A 26,783-nucleotide genomic window follows, 5' to 3' on the forward strand; every position below is an offset into this window, starting at 1 on the left:
GCTATTCACCAGCTGCCAAAATATAAACAAGTGGTCCTCATTTAGTGACCACAGTGGGGACTGGCAACTTAAGTCATTAAGTGAAATGATTGTTAAGTGAAACTACCACTATGCTTACAGTCTTCCTTCAGCTTTCCTTGGTTTTACAGCTCTGCGAAGATTGTAAATGCAGGGATTGGTTACAGAGTTACCTTTTTGTTTGTAACTGCAAACAGTCAGCAAACAAGGCGGTCGCTAAAGGAGGACTGCCTGTATTGTTACCTAACACTGAAAATGTTTGTGATTGCTCCCTCCACACGCAAGACAGTACTAAGAAATAAATGGCTGTTGCTTTGCTTGCAAGCTTTTCACGCCAGGCAAAAACTGCCACTCAATTTTGATAAAGACCTGACAGGTGGCAATATGTTCTTTATATTGGCTCTTTCTACATACCCTTTGATTAACCAGTTGCAAACAAGTGAGGGCCATTTAAGTTTTATGTCTATTATAGTTAGGCGAAGACTTCTTCCAGCAGACTGCCTCCAAATAGAAGGTGAAACCCATTGCCAGCTAGCTTAGTGTCACAGCGTCTTGAGAACTCGCAAGCGAGAGCTGAGCAATAGATCCTTTTGTTGGCCTTTGAACGTGAAGATACAATTATGGTTGAGTCTGTAAAGAGAAGCTATATACCTGTGATGACGAACCTATGGCACGCATGCCCAAAGTGGCACGCCAAGCCATGTCACCTGGCAGATATGGCATTGCCCGTTCCTCTTCCGGGTTTCTGGTGTGCATGCGCATGCGATGATGAGCTGGCCTTTGTGCATGCGGCAGTGCTGGAAACCGGAAGAGCTGGTCTTGTTCCACTCTTTCTGGGATTTTTCCGCTGTTTTCTCTCATGAGCATGTGCATTGGCCATCGGATTGGCACATGCACATGCGCGGCAGTAACCGGAAGACTTGCTGTCTGGCCCGCATGTGTGAAGCCAGAAGTTCATTTTCCAGTGTGTGCATGCCCCCTGGGCAGCTCCTCTTCCTGTTTGTGGCCCATACGAGCGTGCACGAAGTGCTCCCTTTTTGGCACTTGATGCCGTAAAGGTTTGCCATCACTGCTATATATCTGTCTCTCTTTCTCAAAATTGGATAACCAGAACAGTGTACAGAGCTCTAAACTGATTGTTAAGAGAAGGGGAAGAATTGCTGGGGTAGGGTGGAAGTCGTGGTAAAGCAGTCCGAAGATCACATAACGATTGTGCCAAAATCTTAGTGGCCCATAAACAGAGCAATAAGCAGTCAGGATAACTTCACCACAGGGTATTTTTTGGATTTCTTCCATTTACTTATGCAAGGCACCCAAGACAGACGCTCTAGATTAGCTACTCTTTGAGCTGAACAGATCTTCTTTATAATCTTTCCAACCCAACAGATTATTGGAAGGAAACTATATAAGGGGTTTCAGCCCTCTGTCTAATAGCAGGGTAAGCTCTGTAGAAACAGGGCAAGATTTGGCATAGAGAAAAAGAGAAATGTAGTTCAAAAGCGAACTGATCAGGCCAGAGTCCATATAAAAATATTCCCCTCAAGTATCCCAGAAGGAGAAGCAATTGGGCATTGGCTGTTGCTAATTTTCCTTTCGGCACTTCTATGGCACAGAGTAAGTTGATAAGAAGTTAGAAGGCATTCTAAAAGCCAATTTCGGTATATTTTCCTATCATTTTTTTAATTGTTACTGATAGAATTAACAAATTTTGAGCCTAGAAATTGATTTTGATTGTCAGATTCAAGGCAACTTGGTGTCCTTTCTTACAGAAATCTAGTCCTGGTTATCCAATTACCCCAAGCATTCTCATTTCACTAGCCATCTTATTGCAGCTATTGTTTAAAATTATGCATCAATAAATCAGTAAAATGTTGCTTGCAAACGTCTATCATAGAACTAAATCCATTGTCATTCCACACAGTCTAAAGATAGATTAATGGATAATCAAGGTTGTTAATTTGGCCTGAAGAGAATTTCATTTTAACGGTGGAAAGATGACTCATAGTGCTCAGTTCATGAAGAAAGCCAGCCTATTAAATCAACTGAAACAATATTTTGGAATACAACCTTTATTAATTTTTTATATGTGTGCTTAATAATAGCACATTCTGTGCAATCATAAAACACTGAAATGCAGTAAAATACATTGTAAATTACATACATTGCGTAAAATAAGTTGATGTGATATCAACAAAGCTATTGAAAATAGAGAATGTCAGGCATCAAAATTACTGTGCATACACAATTGTTTAAAACAGTAAGACAACACAGTTTTTAAAAGCCTGAAGAAATAGACCTATTCCTAAGTGTAATAAAAGTGCCAGGCAAACCTCTATCATTGGAATGACCCCACAACTAAGGAGGCCCTGCTTTACTTAGCCCAAATATGACTCTTGAATAGGATTAGGTAATATTTTTCATCCAGCTTTCTATATATAGTATTTAATTGGGATACTCTCTGATCTTCTACATTTGAGATGATCATACTCTACTCTCAGAAAAAGGATTTGAATTTTGTTGGATGGACTTAACTGTTGTATTTACCTGAAAAGAAAATGAAGTGTATTTTTGTTCCATGTAAATAACAGCAGTAAAATGAATCCTCTAGTTTTGGGATGCCTTGAAACATTTTGGTATGGTCAGGTTACAATACAATACAATAGCAGAGTTGGAAGGGACCTTTGAGGTCTTCTAGTCCAACCCCCTGCCTCGGCAGGAAACCCTATACTGTTTCAGACAAATGGCTATCCAACATTTTCTTAAAGACTTCCAGTGTTGGGGCATTCACAACTTCTGGAGGCAATCTGTTCCACTGATAAATTGTTCTAACTGTCAGGAAATTTCCCCTCAGTTCTAAGTTGCTTCTCTCCTTGGTTAGTTTCCACCCATTGCTTCTTGTTCTACCCTCAGGTGCCTTGGAAAATAGTTTGACTCCCTCTTCTTTGTGGCAACCCCTGAGATATTGGAACACTGCTATCATGTCTCCCCTAGTCCTTCTTTCTATTAAACTAGACATACCCAGTTCCTGCAACCATTCTTCATATGTTTTAGTCTCCAGTCCCCTAAACATCTTTGTTGCTCTTCTCTGCACTCTTTCTAGAGTCTCCACATCTTTTCTACATCGTGGCGACCAAAACTGAATGCAGTACTCCAAATGTGGCCTCATCAAAACATTATAAAGTGGCATTAACACTTAATGTGATCTTGATTCTATCCCTCTGTTTATGCAGCCTAGAACTGTGTTGGCTTTTTTGGCAGCTGCTGCACACTGCTGGCTCATATTTAAATGGCAGAATCTTACTCTTTTCACCATTGAATTTCATTTTATTAGATAGTGCCCAATGTTCAAGTTTGTCAAGATCCTTCTGTATCTTTAGCCTATCTTCTGGAGTGTTGGCGATTCCTGCCAGCTTGGTGTCATCTGCAAATTTGATGAGTTCCCCATCATCCAAATCATTGATGAAGATGTTGAAGAGTACTGGGCCCAAAACAGAGCCTTGGGGTACTCCACTGCATACTTCCCTCCATGAAGATACAGTTCCATTGAGGCCTACACATTGAGTGCGGTTGGTCAGCCAGTTACAAATCCATCTGGTGGTGATGCTGTCTAACCCACATTCTTCTACTTTATCTAGTAGTAGGTTATGGTCTACCTTATCAAATGCCTTACCGAAGTCCAAGTAAACTATATCGATGGCATTCTTCTGGTCTACTAATTTTGTCACATTATCAAAGAATGTAATAAGATTAGTCTGGCATTTTCCAGTCCTCTGGTAGTTCCCCGGTGCTCCAGGATCTCTGAAAGATATAGTTCAGTGGCTCTGAGATCTTGTCTGCCAGTTCGTTTAAAACCCTGGGGTATAATCCATCCTGTCCTGGTGATTTGAACTTGTCTAGGGTAGACAGGTGCTCACTTACCATTTTCTTCCCTATTTCAACTTGTGTTCCTAATCTGATTTTTGTGGTGCTGTTTTTGATAGGTTGGACTGTTTTATCCCTTTGTGTAAAGACAGATGCAAAACATGAGTTAAATAGTTCTGCTTTCTCCCTGTTGCTTGTCACCTTCTTGCCACTTTCTCCCAGCAATGGACCAATTGTTTCCTTAACTTTTTTCTTGTTTTTAACATGTTGGAAGAAGCTTTTTTTGTTATTTTTTACTTTTGTGGCAAGCCTTTCTTCATTGTGAGCCTTAGCTTTCCTCACTTCATCTTTACATGCTCGGGCTATTTGCTGATATTCTGCCTTAGTGATGTCCCCCCCCCCCCTTTTCCACTTTTTATACTTATCTTTTTTGTCTTTCAATTTGTCAGAGAGTTCTTTATTCAGCCATGCTGGTTTCTTTTGGGAGCTGTTACTTTTCTTCTTCATTGGTATTGTGCTAGACAGGGCTTTTATAATCTCATTTTTCAAAATTTCCCAAGCTTCTTGAGTTGTTCTCCCCTTGAAAATTCCATGGATGAGAATCCTCAGGGGGAAAACAACTCAAGGTTGTTGGGTTGTATCTCACAAAGACACTTATATTAGCACAACAGGATTTCTCTGCCCATACACATCCCTGCCCTTGTGGGTTGAAATATCTTCCGAAGCAAACTTTACAAGTATATGAGAGAAAATTTATAGGGGAGGAGAAATGACTTCTCCTTTCTATCACCATAAAGCTGCTTCCATTAACAGAAATATGCCACTAGATGCCACTGCAGGTACAAAATGTGAAAGCAAAGTAAAATGTAAAACATTCTATTCCCTTTTACAAGTGAAACTCATAATAAACTTGAATGAAATTTGGTGGAACCATCTGGGGCCAGATGAATTATTGGTTGATTTTCCCAGGAAAAATCTGTGGAAAAGATATCAAATCCTCATCCCTGCAGCTATTTTCCTAATTGGTTCAAGAAAATGCAGCAGTTTGTTTTTTCTTTGTGCTTGCTTTGTCAATTGGAGGGCAATGTAAGGATATCTGGAAAAACAGTTTCTTGCCAGTGTTTATAAAGTATTTTTTTTTATTTCTTCATTTTTTAAATGTGGGGTCTCCACTCAGCCAGCTGATGATTGCCATATAGCTACGGCTGGCTCCACATTGCAAAAATGTGCATAATATTAATGTATAAAAAGTAATTTGCATAATTTATTCTACTTCAACAATTTTCTGAAAGCAAAACAGGAGCACTGCTCTCAAAGTTCCAATTGCCACAATTTTTCTGACTGCTTATTTATTAGTACAGGTAGTCCTTGACTTAAAACCATTATTTTTTGTGATCATTCAAAGTTATGACAGCACGGGAAAAAAGTGACTTACAACTAGTCCTTGCACTTACAATTGTTGCAGCATCTCCACAGTCATTTGATCAAAATTTGGGCACCTGGTAACCAGCATGGTTGCAATGTTCTGAAGTCATGTCATCATCTTCCCAATTGGCTCTTGACAAGCAGCAACGGGGAAGCTGGATTTGCTTAACAATCACATTCATTTAACAACTGCAGTGATCTGCTGAACAGTCATTGCAAAAAAAGGTTGTAAAATTGGGTATGACTCACTTGAATTGCCTTCCTTAGCAACATTGGTCCCATTTGTGGTCTTAAATTCAGGATTATCTGTACTAACGTCAAAAATTGATTGTCTTGATATTGTAAAATAGACTTTTCCAGTTTGGTGCTCTCCAAATCTGTTAACTACAACCTGCATAATTGGCTATGCTGCCTGGATATTTTAGAAATTGTAAATAAGAATTTCTTTTTAAAGTGGGAGTGTTAAAGGAGAATATCCACATTATTTAATTTGGTATTTGAAATAGATGAATTAATATATTTCATCCAAAATGGTAAAGTAACCAGTTAAAATATAATGCCAAAAATTACTTCAGCATTTCAGGTTTATACCTGCAAACTCAATTATTGAGTTATTAAGTTCAATTTTACAAATAACATTGATATAGGAACTCTCAAGAAGAAAGTATTTGTGTATGTATATAACATAGGCATATGCACAAATACACACAAATGAAATATTTTGTCACAGGCCTCTCTGAATATTTTAAATGCCCTGCGTTTAACATACCTAGAAAACTGTACAATAAGGCATCAAAACTAGGGGCTACTGCATCAGGACATTTTCTGAATTGCATTTTTCAATTATTATAGTATTAACAACTGTATTAGTATTTGCTATTAAGCCTAAATACTAATAATTGTGATTAACACAAAATATTAATATTTGCTATTAAAACCCAGCAGTTTTAATATTATTTATTAAAATCTAGGGCCTGAAATACTTTCTGTAATTTAAAGAATCATTAATTTATAATTTTTTGGCACGCTGTCCAGAGTTGCCTTAGTGGGGAGATAGGTGAAAGAAAGAGGGAAGGAAGGAAGAAAAAAAATTGCATTGACAGATTTTATTTTGCAGTCTAAAAAAGAAAAAAAAGTCTGCACATATTTAAAAAGAAAAGCAATGTCTGTCATACAATAGAGGTGTCTTTTTGGTGAGATGGATGGCATGTAAAATTAATAAATAAATAAAAACAGGATAAAATTGAGAGAATCCTTACTATATTGACTTAAACCCACATTTATATTTATTTTTACTTTTTTGGCTATCAGATTCCTGATAATCATTTCATTGGCCTAAGGTCAAATTCTCATAGCCTGTTGTGCCTCTTGTTTGCGCTTGATGTTATTTACCCTAGAATAAGTGGCTAGATTAGCCATATGTCGGAAAGGCTGCCTAAGACCAGCGAGGATGCTTGGACATTGCCCCAATACAATTGGCATCTGGAGAATTGGCTGAGATAAGATACAAGTCACTAGGCTACAGGTTTCTCCATATACCTAAAAACGACTGTAGAGTTTTAGGCAAAAACAAGAAAGACAAAACCATCCCTTTTTGATCATGCATTTTCTCCTTTTTTGGGTGGTGGTGGTGGTGTTGGTGTTCCCTGTGCTTCATATTTTTCATTCCACAATTCCCTTCTTATTTGAGGAAGCTCCTGGGAGGTTCTCCCAAATGTTTTTTTGGAATTTTTGAAACTTCAAAGTTTCTGTTGGTAACATCCCACTTCATCAGAAAGCCGAAGGAGGATGACCACGACAGATTCTCAGAAAGCTCTTAGAATGGGTTCTCCTCTCTTCTTCCATGAATTCATTAATATTACATTTACCGTATAAAGTTATTTATTCCTAAGCTACTTTATTATTAATTGCATAGCTATTGCAACCGCAACGGCAGATTTGAAAGACGCTTGCTTTTCTGCAGAAAACCCTGCTGGGAGATAACTCCATTATACTCCTAGCTGTCACTGGCTGCAGAAGTAAGCGGGGATAAGACAGTCTGGCTGGAAAGAAGAGTGTGTGCGTGTCCTTTTTTGCCTCCCTTTCAGCCCAAAAGTGCTAAAAATCTTCAATTATGCTCATCTGAGCCAATTGTTATTAGGCAACGACCGCTTTGGGGATGCTCACAGCCCACATAAGCATTCCAATAGAGATGGGAGTGGGAATATTTTTTTAATTTAACATTTAAATATAACGCTCTTCAGATTTAAGGATGGCTTGGGCTAGAAATTAAACTGCTAAAGAGCCAGGTTTTTGTTTTAACATGATGCAGCAGCAAAAGGCTTTTAAATGGGCAAAAACTTGGCACAGCATGCTTTTGAATGACACTGGAGCCCGCATGCAAATGCAAGTAATATATTATTTTCTTTCAGTTTAGAATCTCTGGCCATTAATTCAAGGTTTAAAACCCTGCATGACATGGGAACAGGCTAGAGTCAGGAATGACTAGCACATATATGCGAGGGGAACTTTTACCTTTACCTAGCACAAGAAAAAATAATTTCTAATTGCATTATGAAGCCATACAACTCCAAAGAAAGAATACGTGCACCCTTTTCTGCCGCGTATCCCACGTTAAAGTAGATTTTTGTAAAATAGATTTAGAGTTGTTTCTTGCGATGAGACATCATCAAGGCACAATTTGCAGAATAGCCTCTGCTGGCAGCATAATCCTGTCTTGAGGGATCCCACCTGCTTTTGAAGTTCGCCTTTATTGTGTTCTTTTTTTTAAACCATCTCTGCCACCCATATTGTGGCATTAGCCTTGCTGTAATCCAATGCGGTTAGACGGTGGGTTTTTTTTGCCATCGGTATTTTGAGAACAATTTCTCCAGAGGCATTGAATGTGAGAAAGCAAAGGGAAATAAAAGCAGAAGTTTGAGCATCTTGTAATAGCTCTTCAAAAGCAGCCTGGCCTCGATGCAGCCGTATATTTCCCCTCAGAGTCCATTAAAGTCAAAAGGGCTGACATCTCTTAGCTTAGAGGAGGGGAATTAGGATCATAAAAGAACAGAATTATGTTCCAGCCCTGCAAGGAAGCTGCTTCTCCCCCCCCCTCCCATTTCTGTCTGTCTCTCTCTTCCAGCCCTCCCAAGAAGCTGCATAAAGTACAGAGAGGAGGAATTAAGTTCTAATTGAACATGCCTAGTCACCCTCAGCCAGCATAATAAGGCCAGGTACAGGTAGTCCTCTACTTACGACCACAATAGAGCCAACGTTTCTGCTGTTAAGTGAGGCATTTGCTAACTGAATGTTGCCCCATTTTATGACAGTTCTCGCCACAGTTGTTAAATGAAACACTGCGGTTGTTTAAGTTAATAACCCGGTTATTAAGCGAATCCGGCTTTCCCGACGATTTTGCTGATGAGAAGGTTGCAAAAGGGGGTCCCATGACCTTGGGGCACAGCAACGGTCACAAGTATGAGCCAGTTGCCAAGCTTTCTGACTTTTGATCACGGGGAGGCTACAAAGGTCGTAAATGTGAAAAATGGCCCCAAGTCATTTTTCTCAGTGCCGTTGTAACTTTGAAATGAACTGTTGTAAATCGAGGATTACTGTACTTGTATTGAATAGGGCCTCATTATCCATGGCTTGATTTAGACTGTAGGTGGCGATATACCTGCATTGTAAAGAGGTTGGTGGATAAGCATAGGTTGCAGATGGGCTGATGCTCACACCTCCCAAATCTTAACTATGCATTGTGTATGTCCTTCCTGCTGATTGGTCGCTCCAACTTCCTGTGGGGAGGCGGGCGGAAAGCAAGGCACTTTCAAACGACCTTAACATTGGCAGAAATCTAAGTGCAGCAGCTACGTAACCATCTCTGAACGATACGACGCATACACTCTCTGACATGCAATGACGTGGAAGATTACACCGAGCTTTAGTGAATGAATCCAGCCACATTATTGATTGCTCATGCTTTTGTGGCAATGTGCCACCCTTTAACAGGGCATGAGCTGGGCACTGCCCTCAACTTTGCCTCCTTCAGAGTAAGATGCCAGATATTTAAAAGCTTGGGCCAAGCAGGTGGTGGCACTTCTTGAGGTGACCTGTTCCAAAGTGTGTGTGTCTATGTGTGTCACAAGACACACGATCCATGCCCTTGCAGTCCTCTCTGCCCTGGCTGGGTGGATTGCAGAGAGAGAGAAAAACAGCTTTTGTTCCCAGTTGGATAAACCACAATGTCAACATAGCCCCACCTTGTGTGTGGTTTTTTTTTTTTTGCAGGGCATATATTCCACTGTGCTATGTAGAGAATGCCAGAAAGGTTGGGGCCAGGCGGGAGGCATTCTTATATTCCCATAAAAGGAACCACCTTAAGCTCATGGAATAAACCTTTTACTGATCATTTATATTTGCAGCTCGTGTGAGTCAGGCAGCTCTGGATGTTTTCATTATTCTGTAACCTTATGACATGCGTATGTCGCTTTGTGTTCTGCAGTTGGTACTGCTTTTGCAAGTCTGACTTGCAAGCCTATTCTCCCTGCACCATAGAGTTACTTTGTGTACAAACCGTTTCTCTTTTCTCATATGTTGAGTGCGGGGATGGGCTGTCATTGGAGGACTATCCTTCTTGACCCAAAGACGAGCAGGAGAATGAGGCTAGGATGATAATTTTGACCTTATTCTACTAAGCTTCTCTGGAACCTCTGGTGGAAGACTGGCCAAAATGTCTTTTCAGTTTGATTCCCTGCCTTCTCGTTGTTATTATGTTTTGTTATAATTCTTTAAAATGGATGGGAGCTATAACAGTACCGGAATTATGCTGTCAGTCCCAGGTAGCTTTCTTTGTCTTTTTAACATAATTCTTGTTTTTCTTTGTTTTAAAGACCGTACAGATTTCCCGGGCTAATACTCTGTAAATCAAACTAATGCTTGATGATAATCAACTGCTTTGATTTTTCTTCATCTAAAATTTTATCTTTCCTGTAATGAATGGGAGAACTAGCTTCCATCATTTTAGATACTATTTGTGATATCCAAATATGCCTTTAGTACAGATAGTCCTCGACTTACCATCACAATGGAGGCCAAAATTTCTCTTGTTAAGTGAGACATTTTTTAAATGAGTTGCCCCATTTTACGACCTTTCTTGCCAAAATTGTTAAGTGAATCACTGCAGTTGATAAGTTATTAACCTGGTTGTTAACTGAATCTGGCTTCCCCATTGACTTTGCATGTCAGGTCACAAAAGGGGATCACGTGACACACACATTTTCCCCCCCACCCCGGGATGCTGCAACTGTCATAATTTTGATCACATGATCGTGGGGATGCAGCAGCAGTCATAAGTGTGATTATTTTTCAGTGCCGTTGTAACTTTGAACAGTCACTAAACAAACTTGTAAGTCAAGGACTACCTTTATACTCTTGAGTTTGTAGGGATACTCTCAAGTTAAGTGCTTGCTGTGATTATTGGCATCCTTGCATTAAAATTAACATTCCACTGTCTTGACCGTGAAGACAGATTCTTCTTCTAAATGTGGACTCAACAAGGCTTCTTCACCCACAATGTGGATTTTCCTATTTTATTTATTGATAGATTTCTTTTTATGCCACCTCCATCTAAGACTGAAGGTGGTTTTTGCAAAATAGTAAAACAAAGTCAATAATCATAAAACTAGAATATCAGTAAAACTCAGAGTTAAAACTGTCTCATCTATCACAATTGATAGACATAATGCCCAGAATTAGAAAGCCACTGTGTGACTTCTACAACTTGTTTTTCCCCTGTTGCTCATCAAACCAGGTATGGACTGGGTCATTAAAAAAACCTAAACAATTCTCTGCGTCTGTTTGTATGTAGACAATATTTTATTTTATCCTGGGAAGTAGAAGAACAAAGGCCTGCTATGATAGCAGTACCACTTAGCACTTAGACATATACTGCTTTACAGCCTTCTCTGAGCGGTTTTCAGAGTCAGCATATTGCTCCCAACAATCTGGGTCCCCATTTTACCCATCTCGGAAGGATGGAAGGCTGAGTCAACCTTGAGCCTGGTGAGATTTGAACTGCCGAACTGCCGCTAGCTGAAATAGCCTGCAGTACTGCACTCTAACCACTGCGTCACCGTTGCTCATGTTCATGATGAATGATGATGAATAAAATAAACTAAAGGAAAGGATATTGTCCTTCTACCCATATACACAATAGTTTCTTTACTCTTCTCATGTTTCAAGAAAAAAAATAGCAAAAAAATTATTCAGAAGCCATGTAGACTTGGACAAACTTCAACTTTCATCTTAGTTTTGCAAATGAGATTCTGATCAACATTTGGAGACCAAGGCATGTAGACAGCTAGAATTGTGCCAATCTAAACACTTGAATGTTTTTCCTTTTTGAAAGAGAATGTGACAATCAGCTGTTTCTCCATGTATATTATTTCACCACCATCACCAATCGGTTTTGGTTTCTAAAAATAATTTAAAAAAATAGACACTTCTGGGCCTTGGGAGCTAGTGACAGGAGAGTGGGTCTTATATTTAGAAACAAAAGGAAAGGGAAAACCGAGATAAATGTTATGTGAGGCTTAGAGACTGCAGGTACATTTGATTACTCTATTTAGTTACAAACTTGTTGATCTGAAAGGGAAACCAAGAACTGCCCAGTCCTTTCCCAGTCATGTAAAAACCAGATTGTAGTGGCACTTAAGCCTGCCCAGATTTGTTTGGCTAAAGAGAAAATCTCTGTGGTGTAGAGGAGACCAAAATGATCCAAAACAACCACCGAGTAGTTTCTTTTAGCAAACTCTAGTAAATCAAGCTGCACTAATGGAGAAATCCATTCCACCCTGCGGCTGACCAATGCAGAGCTGATTTCAACCTAGAGATTCCCTTTTGACTCTAGCAATAGCATTTCAAACTACCGTATTTTTTGGAGTATAAGACGCACCAGAATATAAGATGCACCAAGATTTTGAAGAGGCAAATTTAAAAAAAAAGTTTTTGCAGTCTGTAAAAACGCCCCTTTTTTGTGAAAATGGGCCTATTTTTGTCAAAAAAGGGCATGCATAGCCTTTAGGAGGCTTGTAAAGTGCTCCTGTGGGCTGGGGGGGGGGAATGAGCGAAAATGGCCCATTTTTCGCTAAAGTGGCCCGTTTTTTAATCAAAAAAGGGGCATGCATAGCCTTTAGGAGGCTTCCAGAGTGCTCCTGGGGTTGGGGGGACAAAAATGAGCAAAACCCGGCCTTTTTTCATTCATTTTTGCCCTCCCCAGCCCCCAGGAGCACTCTGGAAGCCTGCTAAAGGCTATGCACTGCTATTTTTGCAAAGGGGGCAGGGTTTCGGGAGGCAAAAAAAGCTGTATTCGGTATAGAAGATGCACCCGGATTTTCACCCTCTTTTTTGAGGGAAAAAATGCATCTTATACTCAGAAAAATACGGTATGTATATCTAGTAAAGTGCTATTTGTGCTGATTTGTTGTTGTTGTCAAAAACAACATTGTTACTGCAACTGGACAGGGTAGTTGCTGGTGGAGCTTCTCCTCCTCTGTTCTGAAGACCTTTAAAGAAAAGTTGTTGGAAAGTGATGGGTGCAGTTAGGAGGGTGTGGATTGGAGAGGAGGAGGAGACCCAAAGACTTCACTGTCTAATACATGTCTTCTCTCTTTGCATAGGAGGAGCTAACTAGCACCAGTGTGGAACACCTCATAGTCAACCCCAATGCAGCCTATGACAAATTTAAGGACAAGAGAGTGGGTACCAAAGGGCTAGGTAAGTACCTGTCGCCATGCAACACATCCAGGGAAGAGCAATAGTTTCAGATTCTCCCCTGAACTAGAAAATGTACCATGAAAAGGTGATAGTTATACTCTTATCATAATCCACAGAGAGGATCTAAAGGTGATGATTGAAAAGATTTAAATACATCTCTGTCCATTCAAATTATAATCTGGATTATTTATTGTTTGGTGCTATTATATTTATGTGGCTCTGAATTGCTAAGTATATTTTGTTTCCATTAGGTTGTTCTTTTAAATTTGTAAATCATATTATCATTGCCTACAAGTATTTAAAAAAAAAGGACAATACCGCCATGATAATGGCGGTAGTGTTGCATTAACTACGTGAAATACATCTACAGATAATCCTCGACTTACCCCATAATTGAACCAGTGGTGGGATTCAAATTATTTAACAACCGGTTCTCTGCCCTAATGACCAGCTGGGTAGGTGTGGCTTGGTGGTCATGTGACTGGTGGGCATGGTCAACTCAACATCACTCACGTTGGGCGCTTAGCCTTAGCTGTTACAATGAAATAAGGGTTAACTGGAGAGGCAGTTTCTGTAAGCAGGGTAATAAAGATTAGGCTAGAAACAATACCAGAATGTTTCCTTTACAGGATTATCCCTGTAAAGTGTGTGTGTGGGGGGGGGGGGGACGACAAAAAAGGATATTTCTTCCAACAACCGGTTCTCCCAACTGCTTAGAAAGTTAACAACCGGTTCTCCCGAATAGGTGCAAACTGGCTGAATCCCACCACTGAATTGAACCCAACATTTCTGTTGCTAAGTGAGACATTTGTTAAGTGAATTTTGCCCCATTTTACGATCTTTCTTGCCACATTTGTTAAGAATCACTGCAGTTGATAAGTTATTAACCTGGTTGTTAAGTGAATCTGGCTTCCCCATTGACTTTGCTTATGAGAAAGTTGCAAAAGGTGATCACATGACCCCAGGACATTGCAACCATCATAAATATGAAACAGTTGCCAAGTGTCTGAATTTTGATCACGTGATCATTGGAATGCCACAATGGTCATGTCCCTTTTTTCAATGCCATTGTATCTCCAAATAGTCACTAAATAGTCACTGTTGTGAATCGAGGCGTACCGGTATTTGGGTGATTTTGTTGGTGATATGATGACTTGCAAATGATGAGTACCAATATCAGAGTTTATGCCAGCGTCAACACTGCGGCCAAGGTTTCCAGACACATTGTGACAAGAGGAAATGTTAGAAAACTACAAAAACTGCAAAGTTCAAAGGGAGGGGAGTTAACACTCATCTGCTTTAACTTAAATTTATGGAAATATACGAACCTACAACTCGTGGTCTAAAATTTAACGGTGTCCCTTTTCTCTGTTCAATAGATTTCTCTGATCGTATTGGCAAATCCAAAAGAACTGGCTATGAGTCTGGAGATTATGAAATTGTAAGTTGTTGACCTATTTGGACAAATTTGACTGAAAAGGGAGTTTTCCAGTCCAGTTCTGGCTCAGCTACACACACACACACACACACACACACACACACACACACACACAGAGTCTCTCTCCCTCCCTCCCTCCCTCCCTCCCTCCCTCTCTCTCTCTCTCTCTCTCTCTCTCACACACACACACACACACACACACACACACTTAGGTGACACTGCAAGGAGAAAAATCCAGGCGCTTTTTTTGAAACATTTCCATAAAGCCGACTTTAACTCTTTACAACAGGCAGTAGAAGCCATTTAAGGCACAACAGGCTGTATCTTAACACATACCCCAAGGGGTGTTTTCCAGAGAGTAAGTCATCAGTATAGCAAGTTTGGTTGAAATTGCTCAAGGTGTTCCAGAGTTATATATATATATTACTAACTGCTATCCTGAAATGCTAACCTTGATCCTCTGTCTTTTTCATTAAGTTAGGAGAAGGACTTCATGTGAAAGAGACCCCTCAGCAAAAATATCAGCGACTACTGCATGAAGTTCAGGAGTTGACTACTGAAGTGGAGAAGATCAAGGTAAAAATTGAAGATAGAAAAAGGAGTTCTGGAATTTCTTGAAGGGGTCTTCTTGATTTGGACCTACCGTCAGGTTAAACTGAGCCAGATCTCAGTCTATTATTTAGTTTCTGTGTGTGTAAAATTAAGCGCTTCCTCAGATCATATTCTTACATTAAAGTTGGAGGGGAGGCAACTGTGGATCATTAGACTTTTTAACACTTGTGTTCCTGCTTCCTCAGAACAGCGTAAAGGAGTCCTCAGCGGAGGAGAAACTGACACCAGTCACTCTTGCAAAACAAGTGGCTGGCCTGAAACAGCAACTGGTCTCCACCCATCTGGAGAAACTGTTGGGACCCGACGCCGCCATCAACTTGACGGACCCGGATGGTGCTCTGGCCAAGTAGGTTGTGATAGGGCGAAGACGTCCTTCAGGGAATAGCCTTTATCACCAGCTTTTTCCAGTCAGACCCTCTGCACTTAAGGATCTGAGATCGTGAGTGCCAACTTTCCAGGCAAGCTCAAGGTCAAATATTTTTTTGGGAGTACAAGACTCACCAAGATTTTAAAGAGGCAATTTTTAAAAAAAAAGTTTTTGCACTCTGCAGACCTTCCAAATACAGCCTGTTTTTCGCGAAAATGGGCCTGTTTTTTTGTCAAAAAAAGGGCATGCCATAGCCTTTAGGAGGCTTGTAGAGTGCTCCTGGGGGCCGGGGGGGGGGCAGAAATGAGCAAAAAATGGTCCATTTTCCGCTCATTTTTGCCCTCCCCAGCCCCCAGGAGCACTCTGTAAGCCTCCTAAAGGCTATGCAAGGCCATTTTTGCAAAGGGAGCAGGGTTTTGGGAGGCAAAAAATGCTTTATTCAGTGTATAAGACGCACCCTGATATTCAGCCTCTTTTTTAAGGGAAAAAAGGTGCGTCTTATACTCTGAAAAATACAGTGTCTTTTCTTTCTCTCAGACTCTATGAGGGGTAATACAGATAGTCCTTAGCTTACAACAGTTCATTAAGTGACCGTTCAAAATTATAACAGCCCTGAAATAAGTGACTTATGATTATTTTATACAATTACGACCGTTGAGGCATCCCCATGGTGATGTGATCAAAATTCAGACACTTGCCAATTGACTTATATTTATGACGGTTGCAGTGCCCGGGATCATATGATCTCCTTTGGTGACCTTCGGACAAGCCAAGTCAATTAAAAAACATTAACAGTTAAAACATTGACTTGGGGAATTTTTAATTGCAATTCCTGTAAATATTTGTAGTCATGACAACAATGCATACTCACGTTTTTCTATTTTAAGCTGAGGGAGGGGAAGGCACTGAAACGTGCTGGCATTTCAACACACCCGAAAAACTAGAAACATTCATTGTAACTTGAGTGTTAGGTTTAACTAATATTGTTTCCATTTGGTTGTGGTTAATATGCATTGTATAAAAACAAAAAGTTGCATGCCGCACATGTCAGAGCAGTGAAATAATGTGTTCAAATGCAAACAACCAGCTCTACTATTGATTAGATTTGAAGTGCAAATCTTTTGGTAACACTTTGTGACCATGTCCTCCTTTTGGGACAGGAGTCTCCAAACTTGACAACTTGACTTGTGGATTTCAACTCCCGGAATTCCCCAGTCGGCCATGGGGAATTCTGGGAGTTAAAGTCCACAAGTCTTAAAGTTGCCAACTTTGGAGACCCCTGTGTTAGGATGTATAACTATGCCCACTGCCTGTGACCTGAAGTAAGATAGTTATTGTAGCTCATGCAATCAGTGAGAGTGCATCTTTCCCATGTGTTCTGTACGACTTAATGGGTTCTTCTGCCTTTGCAGGCGTTTGCTTCTTCAACTGGAAGTGACAAAAACAGCTAAAAGCGTTTCTGCTGGTGGGAAAGGTGCTGCCAAGGTCACAGCCGGCCCAGAAAACACCGTGACGTACGAACTGCATTCCCGGCCTGAGCAAGACAAGTTCTCTCAAGCTGCAAAAGTAAGAATGGGAAATGGCTTGTTCCCTGGGTCCTCTCTTGTGACGGTGGGGAAATGCATTAGAATAGTGAGATATGAAGTAGGTAGAACAGAGGTGAGTTATCTTTCTCCAGGACTTTCCTGGGTAACCAAGGTGGAAGGATTCTGCAAGCTTGTGAACTGTTTAAAAGAACAACAGCTGCATTCGTGGGCTAATGTTCATGATTTCACAAACAACTCACTCTCCAAAATGGTTGGACATCTATAAACGCTGTTTTAAAATGTGTGTGTCATTTTATAAAAAAATATTTTTTTGTAAATTAAAAAGAGAAATATTTATTTATTTTGTTTTCAAATTTAAAAGATTTGTAAGACTTGCCCCTCTTCAAATGCAACTCTGGGTGGTTCGCAACAATAAAATCCTGAGCTATAAACACCATGACGCACAACCGAAACCCACAGCTTCAATTATCCCCTTGGGATGTCCCAACAACCAATCTGAAACAGCCCCAAAAAACCTATAAACGCGCGCGCGCGCGCACACACACACACACACACACACACAGACGTCTCTCTCTCTCTCTCTCTCTCTCTCTCTCTCTCTCTCTCTCTCTCTCTCTCTCTCTCTCTCTCTCTCTGTGTGTGTGTGTGTGTATGTTTGTATATGTGTGCGGTGTTAAAAACAAAATATGGCAGATAGTGGAAATAACTGAATCTAAGGATTGACAAAATTTTTATCTCTGAACAAGAATTACTCTTACTTCTGCATGGAAACTGTTAAGGCCAGAGTCGTCAAGCTGATATCACCACCTTGCTGCTGAAAAATTAAGGTGACTTTAGAGAGAAAAAGTAACATTGAGAAACTGGGATTCTAGACTCTCCAGATTTCTGGAGCTATTTCCTTATTGCTGGCACTGTGTACACCTTAAAACAGAACCTTGCCTGATCCCATTTCTAGTCAGCTCCATAAAGTGTGTTCAACACTGAAGGATTTGTTCATCTGTTAGAAATCCAGGATATTCCTCCAGAAATTGCTGAAGGACAACTTCCAGGAGCAGGAGCCAGCATGACCTTTGGGAAAGGATGATGGGAGTGATATTTCTGTGTCACAAGTTCCCACAAGTGCCTGACCCCTTAACTTCTTTTTAGTGGCATGAAACAAATGACAATTTTGTTCTTTGAAGTGCCTGCTTCTCAGAAGACTCCTCAATTCAAAACAAACTTTTAGAACGGTTCGTCTGCTTGAGTCCAAGCTAGCAGAGATTTGTGGATCAAATCAGAAGGAGGGGAGAAAAAAATATTCCAATAGATATTTTTTGTGTCCTGTCAGATAGCAGAATTGGAGAAGCGTCTGGCTGAGTTGGAGGCGTCAGTTCGTTGTGAACAGGATGTGCAGGTGAGAGACACACGGGGCAGTAGACTGGCAGGTTGCCTGACAATGATGGGGATTTTTATCGGCTGTAGTGATCCCAAAGCTCCGTGATGGTGAACTTATGGCACGCGTGCCGGAAGTAGCACACAGAGTCATCTCTTTGGGCACGCAATCCATCGCTTGTTGTTCTTCTGGGTTCCAGCATGCTAGCCAGCTGGTCTTCACGTGTGCAGGAGCACCAGAAATCAGAAGAGCAGCTGCCTGGTGTGCATGCGCGTGCTGGGAAGATGGTCTTCTGGTTTCTGGTGCATGCATACGCACTGGCCCTTTGGCCTTCTGGTTTATGGTGTGCATGCATGCATGAAGACCAACTGGCCAGTGGGCATGCACGCCAGAAACCAGAAGACCAGGTGGCCGTTGTGCATGCACATGCCGGAAACAGAAGACCATCTTCCGAGGGCGCGCATGCGCACCAGGTGTCTGCTCTCTGGTTTCTGGCATGAACACACGTGTGTACCCCTATTTCGGCACTCAGTGACAAAAAGGTTCGCCAACACTGCCGTAGCCTTAATCATTATTCAGGCCTGAGGTTAGGTTTTTTTTTCTTATGGAGAAGATAGGGAAAAATATATGTACTGTATGACAACAGCTGAAATTCAGCAGTGGATGCATTCCATGAAGAAGAGCTTTCTTTGGGGTCTTTCTAGGGCTATTCACTTGCCTTACTAGGTGAATTCTGAGATCTAATTATGTTATAAGCTCAATTTTAAGCTAATTATGTTAGAACTCAATTTTAATTCAGAGGGGAGGAGGACCTCACATTGTAAGAAGATTGTAGGGGCCTAGATAGGGGAAAACAGATTCAAATCAGACTGAGTGGCTGAGGATTTGGGGCCTTCCTAAACTCAGGGAATTTCCACCTGGATGGGGCTGCACTACTCCGGATAGGCCAAGTGCGCCTTCGAAGTGTTCCCTTCAGTTTGAACAGCAGACGGCAGCCATGGCTTGGAGGGCCTTTTGACAGTTTTTTTATAGATCAAATTGTCCCCATACTGACAGTCTCTCATGCCTTAGTCACTGTCGACCTGGGTACTTGAGAGACCGCCTACTGCCAATTACCTCCACTAGACCGATACGATCGCATAGATTAGGCCTCCTCCGAATTCCATCATCTAGCCAGTGTAGACTGGCAACTACCCCGAGGAGAGCCTTCTCGGTGGCTGCTCCGACCCTCTGGAATGAACTCCCCGTGGAGATTTGGACCCTCACCACCCTCCAGTCCTTCCGTGCCGCCCTAAAGATCTGGCTGTCCCGGCTGGCCTGGGGTTAAGACTCTAACCCCACTCGAATTGTGTGGCTGTTGTGTTTTTTAATATGTTGTATTGTCTGTATGTTGGAAACTGTTTGTCCTCCCCCCCCCCTTTTTTTTTTGAACTGTGAGCTGCCCTGAGTCCCCCCAGGGAAAAGGGCGGCATACAAATAAAGGGAAAATGAAAAAAAAAAAAGACTGTCTTCTGGATTAATATTCCAGAATTTCCCCATTTAGCATGGGAGTCGAAGTCTAAATATGTTAAAGTTGCCAGTTGCCAAGGTTGAGAGAGACTGGCCGGTATTAATGACATAACATTGTATTGCACACTAATGTCTTTGTTAGAAACTGAACGGCATTGTATTAAACCATCCTTTTTCCTTCCCTCTATCTAGAATCCTCTGTCTGTTGGACTGCAGGGCGCTAGCCTAATGGTAAGGCATTGATTCGGTCTTCTTATTTGGGGCCTGTTGGGACTAGGAAGGAATTAAATGGGATGGCTGCTTTTCAGGAGTAAGTATGAAGGAATCTCGTAGATTGGTTTATACCAGGGATAGGCTGCTGAGGGTTCGCAGGGATTCGGGAGAATCTCTAGCTAAGATTCTGTGCAGTTTGGAGAACCCCCCCAAATCTCACTCCTTGCTGGCCCCGCCTACCCTGCCCCTCCCAGGAGTCCCCACGCAGCACGTTTTGGATATAGGTAAGTGCAGGGCATGTGCGGAGGCTGGGGGAGGGTGAAAAACAGGCCGACTGGAAGCTTGGGAAGGCCGGAAATGGGCCTGTTTCCAGCCTCCAGAGGGCCTCCGGAGTCTGGGGAGGCTGTTTTTGCCCTCCCGGAGAGTCAAAGAAAGTCTCTGGAGCCAAGGGAGGGCAAAAACGCCCCTCCACCGTGGTGCAGGAGGCCAATGTGACCCCGCCCACTATGGCCACGCCCATCCAGCAACCAGGCAGAGAACCCTTTGCTAAAATTTTTGAAGCCCACCCCTGGTTTATACTGTGGGTGGTTGCAAACCCATATTGTGATCGATAGTTGCTGTACAAAGCCCTTGGATGTATATAAAATCCTGGAATTGGGAGAGTTAGAGAAAGGAAGAAATTTGGGGGAGGCGGAATAGATTTCAGTAAGGTACAAGTGAGGCATGTATTTAGCCTTTGCAAGATGTTCTAGACCAGGTAGTCCAGATTTGGCTATGTGTCTTCGTAGCCAAAAATCAAAGGGACAGAGAACTTGCCAAAAACATTTTCGTCCAGCAAAGTACACTTTTTTCCAATCTCATGCAGACGTTAGCACGAGATTAAAATGTAATAAATGTTATTGTTTCAGGAGTGTCTGCAGAAAATAGTCAAATAGTAAAAACAATGACCACAGTAGTGTGATCCAAGCACTGCATGGTTTTATATGTGACAGGCACAGCTTTGAATGCACTTTCAGGGTTATTGTCTTCTTGTGTGTGTGTATTTTTTTATCCATATCCTGTGGACACTCAATGTTATGTAATAGTTTAAAAGGACCTCAACTTTTGTAAATGCTAGGGATTGAAAGATTGGGTATAACTTCATACTTTGAATGACTAAGCTCTTGGTGACATAATCTCCATCATATCTGTATCTGGATATGTAGGCCTCCTCACCATTAAGTTTGTATACACACATCAACCTCAGACAATATTATCAGTTGTAAATACTCAATGATATATAGCTGGCTATGGACAAAAATATATATTAAAAAGCTCCATGTATATTATTTCACCACTATCACCAATCGGTTTTGTTTTCTAAAAATAACTAAAAAAAATAAACACTTCTGGGCCTTGTGAGCTAGTGACAGGAGAGAGGGCCTTAGATTTAGAAATAAAGGGAAAAGGAAAACCAAGATAAATGTTATGTGAGGCTTAGAGACTGCAGGTACATTTGATTAATCAGAATGTTGCAAGCAATTCAAGGACTTTTAGATTTTCATTCTCTGTATTGTCAACTGAGTGATTGACACTCTTCAATCCCATCCACCCTTAGGAAACCGTGGAGCTCTTGCAGGCCAAAGTCAACTCCTTAGATGTGGCAACTCTGGACCAGGTGGAGGCAAGGCTACAGGTGGGATTTATTCTAGGGTTACTTTTTTTAAAATATAATTTTATTTTAAAAAACTAAAAAGGAAGATTAGAAGCGTATACAAAGTCATTTAAAGTAAGAAAGAAAAGAGGAAAAGAAGGAAGTCAAAGAGAAAGCTAAACGTGAAAAAAGAGTAAATGAAAAATAGAAAACAGATCTAAAGAAATGGCTTCCAGTCTGCTTTACAGCACTTTACCCCTTTCTCTAAAGTTACAATATGTCTCTGTTCTTTCTATTATCTGTCCTATGTAATCTTCAAACCCTAAATCGTAAGTTCAGGGTTTTTTCCTGTTTTCTGGAAAAAGTTTGCAAGAAGTTTCCAATCAGAAATACTTGGAAACATTGTATTTTTTTTTTAATCAAAGAAATGAATTTGGCCATCTCAGCAAATTCCATCATCTTCCCCGACCATTCCTCCGTTGCAGGCATTGCCGGGTGTTTCCATCTTTGTGTCTACAATCTTGCTGCACTTATCATATACAAAAATGAAGTTCTATTGCTTTTTCCCCCAACATACACTGATGTAGAGGATTTTGAAGATGAATATACAGTTGAGAGCAGAGGTCTGGGTTGTGGAACTGATGAACAAAGAGTTGGAAAAAGTTTCTCTAGGATTTGCCAGCAGGAAATACATTTGGGCTTATCCGATGGGATATTGACATTGTGGCAAGGTATTGTGGGATGCTCTGTTAACATCAGTTTTTGTTGTTGTTTTCATTCCTAGAGTGTTTTGGGAAAAGTGAATGAGATTGCCAAGCACAAAGCCACAGTAGAGGACGCAGACACTCAAAGCAAGGTCAGCTTCTGTTCAGTCTTTCTAATACAGAACGTGATAAATACACTTAAAAAAAAAATCATACATATAGGTAGTCCTTGAGTCACAACTATTTGTTTAATGTTCAAAGTTATAATGTTGATGTTGAATAAATGGTACAGACAATCCTTGAATTATGACAATTTAACCCAAAATTTCTGTTGCTAAATGAGGCATGTGTTCAATTAATTTTGCCTCATTTTACGACCTTTCTTGTACAGTGGTTAAATGAATCCCGGCAGTTGTTAACTTATTAACACAGTTGTAAAGTGAATCTGACTTCCCCATTGACTCTGCTTGTCAGAAGATTGCAGAAGGGTTACATAGGTTACATGACCATGGGACACTGCAATCGCCATAAATATGAGTCAGTTGTCAAGTATCTGAATTTTGATCATGTGTGAAAAACGGTCATTTTTCAGTGCTGTTGTAATTTTGAACGGTCACTAAATGAACCGTTGTAAGTTGAGGATTAGCTGCACTTAGGACTAGTTCTCAGATTTCCACCCATTGCAACATCCTTATGGTCACATGATCACAATCTGGCTACCCAACTCATGATTGCATCATCACAGCAAGCCGCAGTTATGTGTCTGTGATTTTTGATGCTCCTTGCTGGCTTCTCACAGATCTTGCTGTTATGAGAGGTCCTCCCTTAACGTTGGTAACCAAGGCTGCTGGGATTGGCATCACTAAGAGCCAAGGTGGCGCAGTGGTTAAAAGCAGCACTGCAGGCTACTGCTAGATCAGCAGGTCAGCGGTTCAAATCTCACCGGCTCAGGGTTGACTCAGCCTTCCATCCTTCCGAGGTGGGTAAAATGAGGACCCAGATTGTTGGGGGCAATATGCTGACTCTCTGTAAACCGCTTAGAGAGACCTGAAAGGCCTATGAAGCGGTATATAAGTCTACTGCTATAAGTGCCCTGTTCACATGACACCGCCCCTTATAACTGTGTTGCTTAGCTACAGCAATTGTGGTCTCCATGGCTATCGCAACCTATTGTATATCAGGAAAACTTTAAAGCAATTTTCCTTGACTTGAATAGGAGGAAAATATGTATCTCACCTTTATTATTTTTACAAATAGCTCAAGGCAGCGAACATCTCCAACACAACCTTCCTCCTCCTATTTGAAGACAGGGGTGGAGAATCATGGCCCTTTTACGATGTGTGGACCTTAACTCCCAGAATTCCTGAGCAGCCATGCATGCTGGCTCAGGAATCCTTGGAATTGAAGTCTAGAAATCATAATGGGACCATAGTTCCTTCTCTCTTTTTAAAGGGGTTTCCAATGGACACTAAGTACTGTATGTATCTACGCTTAGATCAAATCATATTTTGCTTTTTGAATCTGGATCCTTGCCCAGCCCTTAGTGTGAATGCCTGGCATTCAGCAAGGGCAACATTTGTTTCTGGCTGATAATCTAAGTATATGGTGATTTGTACTGCCTGTTACCAATTCAGCAGCTACACCTAACTCATTTTTTTAAAAACATATCTTGAAATATTAATAATCTGTTGTGTCAACTTAAAACTCATTGAGTCCTGATGACTCTAGATCTTGGTGGTTTCCTGAGTTCATTTTGTCAGCTCCAGATGACTGATTCCTTGTTCAGATTCTGCCTGTAAAAAATGGAGATTGTGCTCTTACATGCCCATACGATTTCTAAGAATGGAGAAGGGAGTGGCACGTGACATGGCTTGCTGTCACACAGGCAGGTGCACCATTTGTTTAGCCCTTAGCACTTAGTGGCTGGCATGTGATTTTGTGAACTGAACTTTGCTAGATGGCAACATAACTAGAGCAGTGACTGAACAAGAAGACTGTTCAGCCTGTACTAGAGCTGATTTATGCACTAATTACAGGTAGTCGTTGACTTACAACAGTTTGTTTAGTGACTGTTCAAAGTTAACGACAGCACTGAAAAAAAGTGACATACAACTGTTTTTTTTTCACACTTACGACCGTTGCAACATCCCCCCCCCCCCCATGGTCATGTAATCAAAATCCAGGTGCTTGGCAGCAGAGAGGAAGGGGAAGAAGAGGCGAGGAGTGGGGAGAGGAAGGGGAAGAAGAGGGAGGAGTGCGGGAGAGGAAGGGGAAGAAGAGGGGAGGAGTGGGGGAGAGGAAGGGGAAGAAGAGGGGAAGAGTGAGGAGAGGAAGGGGAAGAAGAGGGGAGGAGTGGGAGGGAAGAAGGGGAAGAAGAGGGGAGGAGTGGTGAAGGGGAAGGGGAAGAAGAGGGGAGGAGTGGGGGAGAGGAAGGGGAAGAAGAGGGGAGGAGTGGGGGAGAGGAGGGGAAGAAGAAAAGGGAAAGGAGAGGAGGAAAGAAGAAAGTAGAGAAGAAGGGAGGGAAGGAGAAAAGGGTAGGGAAGGAAGGTTGTGATAAAAGAAGATGGATGTATGGAATGGCAGATAGAGAAGTCCCGATTATATATTCAAATCTTTAGATGGAGAAAAGAATTGTTATAAAGGTTAAAGGCTATACACGCAATATTAATAATAACTATGAATAATAACTATGAGAATGTATATTTGTGAATGTATGTATGAAGAATTAAAATAAAAAACTGTTCTGAAAAAAAAATCCCGATGCTTGGCAACTGCTTCGTGTTTATGACGGTTGCCGTGTCCTGAGGTCACCTGAACCTCTTTTGAGACCTTCTGACAAGCAAAGTCAATGGGACAGCTAGATTTACCCAACGACAATGATGATACTAATTTAACAAACACAGTGATTCACTCAACAATTGTGGCAAGAAAAGTCGTAACATGAGGCAAGCTCACTTAACAAATGTTTCACTTAGCAACAGAAATCTTGGGCTCAATTGTGGTCGTAACTCAAGGACTACCTGTATATGTAGGTTGGTTAATGGTTGGTTAATAATTGATTAGTGCCAACCAGACAGTGGTCGTATTCTGCCGGTTTGCCCGAACCGGTAGCAGAAATCGCGGCTGGCCTCGCCCACCTGCCCCAGCTCTATGTCATCCCATTAGGCCCCTTTTTTTAGCCAAAGCGCATGCGTGGAAGCCTGAACGCCTGCACACGGGCTCACATTTGTGAACTGGTAGAGAAGGTAAGTGAATACCACCTCTGCAACCAGATCATGAGATTTGAGGGCCAACTTTCTCCCAGGTATGCACACATGCATTTGTTCACCTAGGTGGTGTGGCATTTCAGAAAGTCAAGGCCAGGGCCAGATCGTCACTCCACTTCTCTCCTTGCTCATGAGATTCCTCTCTCTCTCTCTCTCTCTCTCTCTCTCTCTCTCTCTTTCCAGGTCCATCAGCTGTATGCACTTGTACAGGAGTGGAGCCCCCTGGCTAGCACCCTACCTGAGGTGGTGCAGCGCCTCGTGGCCGTGCGGCAGTTGCATGAACAAGGTGAGTTCTCGGGCCTCTTTTGGTGGGGGGATTATGGTGAGGACTTCTTAAAAACTGGGTGGAGGGGGGGAGAAACCAACCAGCCTTGAAGTCATGGATTCAATAAATATTCTCAGCCTTTGGGTTCTTATTACCCCAAGGAGCAATTCTAGTGCTGAACAGTTTTTTCCTCCAAGTGACTTGGGTTCGTCTTGGTTACAGCCATGCAATTCGGTCAGCTCCTGACTCATTTGGATACTACCCAGCAAATGATTGCTAATTCCCTGAAGGATAACGTCACCCTGCTGACACAGGTAAGACTTAGAACACTGAGAATCACCCGGGGTAGTGCCAGACCTCTGTGACCTGAATCTTCACGAACATCCCTCTGCACGTGAAACATGCACGCATGTCTCACAGCGTTTAAGAGTAGGGAGCAATCTGTTGCGCTCACCAAAAGGTATGCGGAATTGTTTATCCTATGACTGTGAGGTCTAGAGGGAGGAGTCTTGATATGTAACATTTGCTCAAGATTATATAATCTTTAGACATTGTAATTGGGAAGATACATTTAACGTTTTCTTAGAAATGTCTTCTGAACATCAGAGGTCAGAGGGTAAGTTTTTGGAAGAGGGCTGGTACCTAGTTTAGCAACAATTCTGACCGGTAGCATCAATGGAGTCATCAGTAGCTCTGTTCCTCCTTACAGAATCATAGGAGATGGAGGAGATCTCAGAGTTATGAGTTATGAGTTATGAAAGTTTATTTATATGCCGCCCTTTTCCCTGGGGGGACTCA

The 26,783-nt window shown here is 41.5% G+C and overlaps 1 protein-coding gene across 1 annotated transcript in view; it reads left to right on the forward strand.

Moving 5' to 3' along the window:
* DCTN2 (dynactin subunit 2) overlaps positions 1–26,783 on the forward strand; it is a 57,594-nt gene that overhangs the window by 27,510 nt on the left and 3,301 nt on the right. Inside the window, exons 3-13 of the mRNA XM_087710593.1 lie at positions 12,963–13,059; positions 14,439–14,500; positions 14,975–15,073; positions 15,295–15,455; positions 16,889–17,042; positions 18,351–18,416; positions 20,097–20,135; positions 21,715–21,792; positions 22,535–22,606; positions 25,904–26,006; positions 26,208–26,299. Coding sequence (XP_087566719.1) covers positions 12,963–13,059; positions 14,439–14,500; positions 14,975–15,073; positions 15,295–15,455; positions 16,889–17,042; positions 18,351–18,416; positions 20,097–20,135; positions 21,715–21,792; positions 22,535–22,606; positions 25,904–26,006; positions 26,208–26,299 — 1,023 coding nt within the window. The remainder of the gene's footprint in view (positions 1–12,962; positions 13,060–14,438; positions 14,501–14,974; positions 15,074–15,294; positions 15,456–16,888; positions 17,043–18,350; positions 18,417–20,096; positions 20,136–21,714; positions 21,793–22,534; positions 22,607–25,903; positions 26,007–26,207; positions 26,300–26,783) is intronic.

The sequence above is a fragment of the Thamnophis sirtalis genome, unplaced genomic scaffold (assembly GCF_051295495.1).
Source record: "Thamnophis sirtalis isolate CommonGarterSnake01/CBP01778 unplaced genomic scaffold, rThaSir2_p1.2 scaffold_3, whole genome shotgun sequence".
Classification (NCBI taxonomy): Eukaryota; Metazoa; Chordata; class Lepidosauria; order Squamata; family Natricidae; genus Thamnophis; species Thamnophis sirtalis.